This window comes from Globicephala melas, chromosome 16 (genome assembly GCF_963455315.2).
Source record: "Globicephala melas chromosome 16, mGloMel1.2, whole genome shotgun sequence".
Taxonomy (NCBI): Eukaryota; Metazoa; Chordata; class Mammalia; order Artiodactyla; family Delphinidae; genus Globicephala; species Globicephala melas.
This window is the reverse complement of record NC_083329.1, coordinates 36,596,269-36,606,064: the sequence shown is the minus strand read 5'-3', so window position 1 is coordinate 36,606,064 and position 9,796 is coordinate 36,596,269. Positions and strand designations below refer to the sequence as shown.

At 45.3% G+C, this 9,796-nt stretch overlaps 2 protein-coding genes across 3 annotated transcripts in view; both read right to left on the bottom strand.

Annotated features, from left to right (window-relative positions):
• Positions 1 to 452: 452 nt before the first annotated feature.
• Positions 453 to 8,132, bottom strand: CH25H (cholesterol 25-hydroxylase). The gene is made up of 3 exons (XM_030865036.2): positions 5,606 to 8,132; positions 2,568 to 3,759; positions 453 to 2,168 (listed from the first exon to the last, which is right to left on the bottom strand). Exon 3 carries the CDS (start codon positions 2,048 to 2,050, stop codon positions 1,238 to 1,240), a length of 813 nt encoding a protein of 270 aa, XP_030720896.1. The 5' UTR covers positions 2,051 to 2,168; positions 2,568 to 3,759; positions 5,606 to 8,132; the 3' UTR covers positions 453 to 1,237.
• A 152-nt stretch (positions 8,133 to 8,284) lies between these two features.
• The window catches only part of LIPA (lipase A, lysosomal acid type), an 87,783-nt gene continuing 86,271 nt past the window's right edge, over positions 8,285 to 9,796 (bottom strand). For both annotated transcript variants that reach the window (XM_030865035.2, XM_060286773.1), the window contains exon 10: positions 8,285 to 9,097. In XM_030865035.2, coding sequence (XP_030720895.2) covers positions 8,864 to 9,097 — 234 coding nt within the window. In that variant the 3' untranslated portion in view covers positions 8,285 to 8,863. The remainder of the gene's footprint in view (positions 9,098 to 9,796) is intronic.

The window sequence follows — 9,796 nt, the reverse complement described above, 5'->3', positions numbered from 1 at the left end:
GTGCAGTCAGTTATAGGCACATTTACTGTCACAAGTAATCTATGAGAACATCTGGGACACAATCAATCTCCTTTTGCAAGTGAGGAACTAGGGATCTAGGGCCAAATTTCACTTTTTTCTTTCTTTGAGAAACGAGTATGCAGTTTGCATGTAAGTCTTCATAAAGAAAAGTGAACATACAAAAATCTCAGATTGTAGAGACAATGTGTGATGGTCATTTGTATTAGATGGCTTTATGAAAAGGGGGGGCTCACTCATAATCCCTCCCCTACCTATCAGCCCCTTTAAAGCACACACTTGACTTACCCGTTTTGCAAAGCAAGGCACTTCACTAATTCTACTCATCCCCCAACACCGCCCTTTCCCCCCCAAATAATGCAATGGTGGCCCAGTGTTAATCTCTCTGTAAAACTTTACAGAGTAAGTTTTATCAGTTTTCTGTTACACAGAAATCAACTAAAACACAACCAGAACAACAGTGTTTTTCCCTCTGTGAAATCTCTAGACCCAAACCAACAAACAGATCCCTTCTCTGACCTCCTTTCCTACAAGCTTCCCCTCCCCCAAACCTGCCACCACCAGATTCCTCTTTCCACAGCTGGGCTGACGCAGACTCTGAAGAGCACCTGCCATCCCAGCTCCCTGTTCTCATTCCAGTTTCTATCAGTCAAAATGCCAGTGAAAATGCCAGAAGCCAGTACTTGTTTGGTTTATGTCCTTTTTTAACTTTTTTTCAAACATAAATAACGTTTCCTTCGATATAAATATACAGCTCTATGAAAACAAAGAAAAAAGGCACAATAATCTTAGTCACTGTCCAGCAGGAACATGTTTCATTGTTTACAGAGTCACAGATCAGATTCTCCATAAAAATATATTATTTTAGCCTAGTTCTAGGACACCTTCAAACAGAGTAAAACTCCTTGTTCTTCAAACAAACCCTTTCAGAGATTATTTAAATACGCCAGTGATTTTGGATACTTTGTACCCAGATATCAAGGCTATTGAAGTGAGCTGAAATTCCACATCAAGAATATAATTGTTGATATACAAACATTACGTAAATTACTAGATTGTGAAAAATACATCAGATTTTCTCTGTAAGTTTCCAGCAAATAAAACAAAAAAGCAACCTCAAGGGCGTCTCTCCCGATTCAAGGGTGAAATGCACAACGTCTGAGGTACACCCACCCCTCACCACAGCACACACTACTACGCCGGGAGGGGTGCCTGCATGTCACTTGGCGCGAGCAGACCGCAGAGTTCCCAGTATTTTGTCCCAGTGTGTGAAGTAAGGGGCGAAGTTGCAGGTAAACTGGGAGTGATGCAGGTCGTGGTGTTCCACGCCCCCATACCACCCGAAAGGTACCAGTTTGTGCGTGGACCAGGGGAAGTCGTAGCCCGAGTGGTCCTCTACCGACAGCCAGATGTTGACCACGTGGAAGGTCAGGACAGTGAGCGGGTGGCACTGGAGCAGCAAGACGTTCATCATGTCAAAGAAACCCAAGGATAACAGCTCCCCGACGCTCATGTATTGCGTGGCCAGCGCGAACGGGGCCGAGTTCTGGTGGTGCATCTTGTGGAAGGTCCGGTACAGCCAGGGCACCTTGTGGTGCAGCACGTGCCACACGAAGAACTCGGTGTCGAAGAGCAGCAGGCAGAGCACGACGTGGCGGACCAGCTGGAGCAGCTCGGGGGCTTCGGGGGGCAGGAGGGCGGGGCTGGCCGCCCAGTGCAGCAGTGTCATGGGGAACACGAACACCACGTGCTGGTAGAGCGTCTGCCCCAGACAGGGCAGCTGCTGCCAAGCCGACGGCGAGAAGTCCGGGTGGATCTTGTAGCGCCGTAGCGCGGGCACCCAGGGGCACAGGACGTCCAGCACCACGAAGGGCAGGCAGAAGCCCACGTAGGTGGTGATGGAGAAGAAGACGGGGAAGAAGGGCGACTGGATGAGGGCCTCCCAGGTCCTGAGGCGGTCCCAGAGGGGCTGCAAGAACAGCTGGCCGGAGCTGCAGAGGACGTGGAGCTCGGAGCCGTTGCGGCTGCTCATGATGAGCTGGTGTCTGGCTGCGGCTGCCGCTCGGGTCCTACCGACTTTTCTTAGGGCTTTCGGCCCCGCCCCGAGTGATGTCAGCCGCCGTTTTTCTCCCCTTCCCGGCTTCGGGGAGCTTGCATAATTAAATAATCCAACAGAGTTGCGCTTAGTTGCTATAAATACTCATCTACAGCTGCATTTAATCGGCATTCATGTATGCAGTTACGCAACGGCACGCAGTACTTTCTATGCATGCAAGATTACGTTCTGATTTTCTAATTGACGTACAATTTACACACGATACCATGCACAGATCTTCAGTGTAGAGTTTCTACGAGTTCTGACAACTCAATTCATGGATCATCACCATTCCCAAACAAGATGAAGAATATTTCCATCATCACCGGAAAGAGCTCCTTTGCAACCAGTGCAGAATTACTTGTGTTTTTTCATGCATACGTAAAATTGCGTCTATGTGTTTTAATAAAGATACAAGTGTAACTGCATTAAAAAACTTTTAAAAGCCACGTACCTTTCGTATTTCGGATCTTTTCTTTCTGCTCTCGCCGTATTGATCTAACCAGCAGTGATCAGCAAACTACCCTTTTGCAATTAACCGCGGGTCTTCAGCGGCGCGCGGCGGCGAGCAGCGCAGGAAATCAGATTGGCGGGACGGGAACCTCCTCCAGTTTCAGTGTCTCCGGTGAGGAGCTATGCCCGCCAGCTCGCGGACTGCTCCGGATCCCACCTCACGCAGACTCCCCCGGAGGAGCCCCCAAACCTGGCGGGCGGGTCGTCCCTTCGCGGCGCGCCGGGGTCGCCCAGACCAGCGACGGGAACCTGGAGGCACGGAGGGATGAAAGGGGACCGCGACTGTTATCCTTCACTTTACAAAAAAAGAGAAAAAAGTAAGTCAAGGGCTGGATTTAACATCCAGAGCCTGCCCAGATCTGGCTAAAAGCCGCTGCATCTCAATTTGGGGTGGAAGCTGTGAAATCAGTAAACCACCCACTTTGAGAATCAAGGGAGTATTTTTGCATTCTGGAAGCCTCAGGGGAGGCTGTTGATTGAACAGATGATGTCACGCCCTCCCTACCTTTCCCTTGCTGGCTTCGCGAAGCCAACTTGCCCCACGTCCTTGACGCCTATTCCCCCAAACCATCCCAGGCTCAGAGAGCCCACCGGCGAGGCCACGCTCACCTCTGCGTTTCTCCACCATCAGCTGGAGTCGACTGGCCTGGACTGAGCCTGAGGAAGTCGGTACTAAGAGAGCTGTGCTGGGTCGGGGCGGGGGCCGGGGGTGACCCCAGAACTTGCATGAAAAGCAACCTCCGCGTTTGACCCGGGGGCCAGACACAAGGGGGGCCTAGAGGATAGAAGTTTGGGACGGAAACTTCGAAGCCAGGGATCGCTCCTAACCCTAGCTTTGCCTCTTCTTGCCTCACAATGAGGATGGGGCCAGAGCCTCTCTCCATGAAGCTTTGCGTATTCTTATCACCCCTTCCTTTCCAAAGGGAAATAACAATAGTAGCCGCCGCATGAGGCTACTGCAAGCATTAAAGGAGAAAACAATAACAATAATGTTAAAGTTACTATGTAACGTCTGCCAGGCATTAACTAAGTGTTTTACTTGAAGTGATTTCATCCAGTCCTTAGAAGAGCAGGGTTTGCCACACGGCCAAGATGATTATTGCCATGGCCTTACAGAAGGAAAAGTATAGTGCCTGGAACAGAGTTACAGAATGAGACATATTATTTTAAATGTGTACTCCACATTTTACCTAAAGAATAATTGAGGAAGTTTTCATTTAACATCAAATAAAGTTATGTAAAGAGAAATAAAAGATAAAAAGCCATATACTATGAGGAAATAAGTACAACAAAAATATAGACCAATATATGGGCCTAAAATAGATGATATGTAATAGTCCAATTCATAACATATATATTAATATATAAGATATATATGGGATGTTTTATGTGTATGTATACACACACACCCCTATAATAGGTCAATTCATAATTCAGAACCTCCTTGAACTGCCACTAATGGAATATGGATATTCCTTAGATGCCCATTCTCTGGAACCCCCAGCCTCTGGCCCTACTGCAGCCTTTTTTATTTTTTTAAAACTCAGTTGGCCATAAGAATATTACGATATTCTGCTTGTGTCTTGATCAGATAAATGTTCAGAAGCAGCTTTGAGCTTCTTGACAGCCAATGCGAAAAAGGAAAGGGGGTGAATTTTCTAATGTTGCTTGGATATCTGGATGGTAGCAGAGACAGGTACCATGCAGGCCCTTGGCTTCCCTGCTGGGGGGGTTTCTCCCAGTTAGACAGCCTGTCCTTTCTAGGCTTCTCTTCAATCTTCCCCCTCCTCCACTGCTCTTTGCAGTTCACCTTTAGGACAACCCAGGCACTTCTTCTTTCCCATTCCTGGCAGACATCACCCTACCTTTGAATTTTGTGTAACTCATGCAGCAACTCAGAGAGAAGAGGAGGGCTTTTTCTCCTTTACTTTTTTTGGGGGGTGTTGGGGGGGGTGGGGTGATTTTTTAAGAAGAAGTTTGAGAATTACACCACACTATTGAATGTCTCTTATGCCATTTACTAAGCCTTCACTCTTGGGCTCCTCAGTGCTCCAGAGGGACCATCAAAGCTCACTTTCTCACACTTCCAAATGAATTCTGCTCAGAAGTACGATGTCACTCAGATTTGCCCTCCACAGACATTAAGTCAACCTTCAAATTTCCGTTCAGCACATGCTGTTCTTTTCTTTGGCTTCAGCTCTCATGCTTGAATGCTTTGGAATCTCTCAGATTTAAGTAGGTGGCTTCATTTGCTTAATTTGGATTTAGCTAATAGATTGCTATCAGGACTGCCTCCTCTGAGACCCCAGCCTCAACCATCACGTTCTTTTCCTTACTTGGTTCTTCCAGCCTCTATCTCTAAGCCTGTTAGAATATGCTCCATAAAACCCTGAGCAGCAAGACCTGAAGCCACAGCTTCAGCCTGCTTGGCCCAGGCTCTCCCCTCTTACTCGCAGCAGCACTTTGAAGAATAGCCACCAGCTTCTCTGCCTTTCCAGCCCATGAAGCACCCCCCGCCCCAGGACAGAAGTCTGTGTCCTCCTATCTACAAATGCAATTGTCTCGGGGAAAGTGGTCAGTTAAAATCTCATCAGTTGTCCACTCTCTCTCACGGAGGATGCTGAAACAGTAGGCACAACATTTTGACCGATCAAAACCAGCACCCCACTTAATGGACCCAAATAAAATTGAGCCCTATTTAGCCTTAAGTAATGCCACTTCCTGCACTGGCAAACATGCACCTTTAAACACTTTAAACTTACACAAAATTTAGTTAATGGCTTGCTAGATGAATAGGTCTTTTTAGGGCACAGAGTCTATCGTCTAGGATTTTTTTCCCACAGTGTCAAGCATCATATGAGGTTCAAAAGATATCTGTGAACTCAATGCTCATTTTAGAAGATATTGGCTTTAAATAGAGGCTTAAAAAGGAATTTTTTCTGGGGCACTGGTTGATATCATTTAAGTCTATTTACTTACTGGGATTACTGGGATGGTTTTCCATAGAAGGGGGTGTTTACTGACTTGTGATGGTATTAGGATTTTGGCCACACTATTTCTTGTGCTTCTCCAGTTGGTTTCGACTTCTGTGTATTTTTATCTTGGCGTGGTCTTTCTGACAGAGATCCAATCACTCTTCTGAGAGTACACCAATCGGGTCTGTGCCTGTTTAACACAATCTCAAAGCTCTTTGGTACCAACTCACCAAAAGACAACGTGTAATGCCCCCACCTCCCCACAAGAAAAAAATAGAAGATGTAGTTGGAAAAACCCTTTACCAATGACACAATTTCTTTTTTTTGCATGGCCTTTACGATTATTTTTTCTTTCCATAATTAGGTGAGACTGTGTTGGCATCTGTCTAGCCGAAACGATTATTCCTGGGTATCAGAGATGAGAAGTGTTTTAACGTTTTACAGCTGTAACACGTAAAACTCATAGAGGCTGGAGCAAACTCAAAGATCAAAATCTAATCCCTCCTTGTAAACATGAAGACTCAGTCTCAGAAAAGTCAAGACTAGCTAGGGTTCAATAGGAAGTAAGAGCCAAACTGAGAGCAGAACTTGGTCAGTGTCAATTTCAAGGTAGGTACCTCTACAGGAGGAGTTTGGTGTTGGAGTGCGGCATCGAAGTTCCACTTATAGGGCAGTTTACAAGAGACTCAGAAAACAATAATTATCAACACCAAAACAGTAGGGGATGCTGATGAAGAACTTGGTGGGGGGAGGGTATAAGCTCCCCCAAGAGAGTCCTTGATGGCCTTATTTGACACAGATGCTGAGACATACTTGGTTTTAAAAGTGTTCTCTTTATATTTTGATCCATCTGTGTCACATGTAAGTGGGTGCTTCTACTGACATTGTTGGAACTCTCAACAACCTGCTTAAAATATTTAAAGTATATAAAATCATCCCCATTAAAAGGCATACCGTTGCCTGTAAAGCAGAGAAAATACTCACCTTACCCGTCAAAGGGGTGCTGTAAAGATCAAAGCCTTATGAGAAGGCTTTAAAACCCCGGAAGGCACAGTGTAAAAATGCAAAGTATTTGTTTTAGTACTACTAAACCAAGTTGGTAGAGAAGGTTTTACTTGTTTAGTTTGGAATTGATCTTGAAATCTGTACCTTGCACAGTACAATAAATACTCAATAAATACTCTTGAATGAATCACTGACAAACTTTTTAAAATCAGAGTTATGATAACTTGATGTTGTCTTTCAGGGGTCACATTTTGAAAATCTCTCCATATATCAAAAAAAAAATGACGAGTTAAAATTACAGGATACTTTAAAGGCATACATTTAAGAAATTAACACATTTCATACCCACAAACACAAAATAATCATGGTTTGGAGATAATATCAACAGTCTTAATAAGTGTGAAGCCTTGGTTAAAGCATTCCCCACTTCCTCCTCATGTCTGAGGTTCTGACCACTCTTAGCTATTAGGCAAGTTTTTATTTTCATGTCCCATTTGGGGCACAGTTATTCTTTGAGAACATTTTTCAGATATTACGAATTAGGCAAGAATTAGTTATAATCCTGGACAGAAATGACCACAGACATGGTTGGTCTTATCAGTCCTCAAATTACCAGTTGCCTCCTAAATCAGCAAAGTTCTCTGCCTAGCCCAGAAAAGGTTAAGAAGCAGAGCCAAGAGCGCCCCCTTATGGCGAATGAAAAAAATGACTTCATTCTCAATTGTGACTTCATGCAGTGGCTTTACCCAAGTAAACACAAGATCTTGGAGTTCCAAGTTGACGGAATATTAACTAGTCTTCTCCTTGCCCTAGAGGTCTGTGGAGATCTCTGTGCTCTGCTCAAAAGAATATATAGCAAACCCAGTGGAAAAGAAGAGAGTCAGAACTCCTCCCAACCTGTTACAGGACTTCTCAAGGTACAAGGTCCAATCTTGTTCTGTACTGTCAGCCAACGGTAAAATAAAGCTACATGAATGCAGCTAGGGTTGTAAGGATATAAGAGCCTACACAGCTGCATCAGGAGCAAGAGGCCAGCAACAAAGGCAAATGCACCGTGTAGCCCAACTGTAGTAAAAACCACCATGCAACATCTCCACCTCTGGACTGGCCCACATACTGAAGAAAAATCCCCAAAGAACAGTTTGGGAAGGAGGTGAAGAGAAAAACACTCCAACAGGTGGACTCTATAGAATGTAGCCCCTGCTCATTCATTCCCGTGGTCTGAGTGGCAGATTGACTGACCACAAGTTCTCAAGGGCATCTGAAGGAGACTCCACGGCAGCAACCAAAGAAGGGAAACCAAGTCACCCAGGACACAGAAGCCATTCTCTGACGAGCTCTCTCCCACTGCTGCTGGAAAACAACAAACAAAAACAGCCACTCACTGTCCTGTTCTTTCTGGCCCTGACCCAAGAATCTTGTACCTGGTTGGCCAAACCAGTTTGCCTTCGTCAAAGGAGAAAGCATTGTTCTTTCTTGAGGGGGACATAAGGCCAGTGGGGAGAGTGGCATCCTCCTGGGGACGTAGATCCTTCGCATCTAGTACAATTTTACTCTTTTCTTTACGATTTCACTTTAGTTGCCATGAAAAATCAGATTCCACTTCAGACCCGCCCAGATGTTACTTGTGCATCTAATTTCATATAGCTAAATGACAAAGTCCATCGCTTGTCACACATTCTGTCAGTCCGCATATATTTATTAACTCACTAATATTCCAGGTATTGTGTTAGATTCTGGGCATACAGAGATAAGTAAGATATATCTTCAAGCTTACAGAGTAGTGGGAGAGATCACATTAGACTCCTAAATCTATGTTTTGGGGGCCCTATGGCATTGTCTCTGCCAGCTTTGGTTGCTTCATTTGTCCAAGGAGAGCATTGGATGGACAGTCCTTGAATCCAGGGTCGCACCTGCAGCCACTACCTGCAAATGGGGTCAATCAGGGCTCAGTCTCCACTCACAGCCTCGCTCAGTGGAAACTGCGGATTTCCAAACCACCACCCACCCCTCCTCAGGTTTAAGACCACTCTCCTCCCCATGGGAGAGGATCAAAGGTGGGCGGGCAGTTTGTTTGATTAAACAAAAAAAGCAAAAGCGTTTCTTATCCTAACTGGAGAGAACTGGGCATCTTCAACGGCATCATTTTCTTGAATATAAAAATACGAAACGCCTGGGAAAGGAAAACAAGTATATTTAGAGAAATTAAGCAAACAGATTTAACATGACTTGACAGTAAATGTCTCCAGCCTGGCGTTCACTGATACTTCCTCATTAGACTTATTATTTCATTATAGAGCCGCCACGGGGCATCCAAGCCCCAGATGAAGTCGAGATGCTCCCACTCAGGAATGTGCTTGTGGTACACCAAGTTGGAGATCTGGGTCAGTAAGACACTGACGTCGCTGACGTCCGCGAGCCAGTCCTGCCCCCCACTCCAGACAGCGGTCCGCACCAGCATGTCTCTCACATTGTAAGAGGGAGGGTAACTCTGTAATGAAAACCCATAGAAAGCTTTGTCTTTGTTGTTTTAATTGACAAAAATACAATCCCCAGTAAACACTGATTAGTCAATCTGATCTGAGAATCAAAGACTAAAGTTTGAAAATCACTCTAGTTACTTTTCAGGTTGCTATTACCAGAACAAAAAGAAGCCTAACCCACAAGAAAAGAATGCTAGCCGTTACCACTGCTAGCTATCGAGTTGTTACCCTGTGTTGGGCAAGGTAACGAGTTTCATCCCCTGGGAGGAAGGCGTCATTCTCCCAGGTAGTTGATGCCAAGCTGTAGAACCAAACCAAGTGGTTGGGAAGGGGCTTTGGAGTCATAGCCACACCTCCCTTCCCTCTGGGGTGTGACCCAAGTCATAGAAATTCCCTAAGCCTCTGTTTCTTCCTCTTTAATCATCATCACATCTATGTCACAGGGATATTCTGAGAATTAAATAAGAAAAACATGAGCAGAGTGCCTCCCATTTTAGAGCCCTTAGCACCCAAAAAGTGGTCAATTCATGTGTATATGGAAGAAAAGGTTTAGGCAACGTAATTTGGCCAAGGCCCCCCAACCACCAGATAACAGCCCTATAGGCTTGTCTGACTCTTAAGGTCTGTGTGCCTGCCTGATCACTATCCATGACCGATGACAGAGATGACTATACAGAGCCAGGGAAAGGACAAGGTCCAAAGCACGA

What these genes read in the sequence shown, in the direction of transcription:
- CH25H (XM_030865036.2), bottom strand. Translation starts at nt 2,050, where the DNA reads ATGAGCAGCCGCAACGGCTCCGAGCTCCACGTCCTCTGCAGCTCCGGC.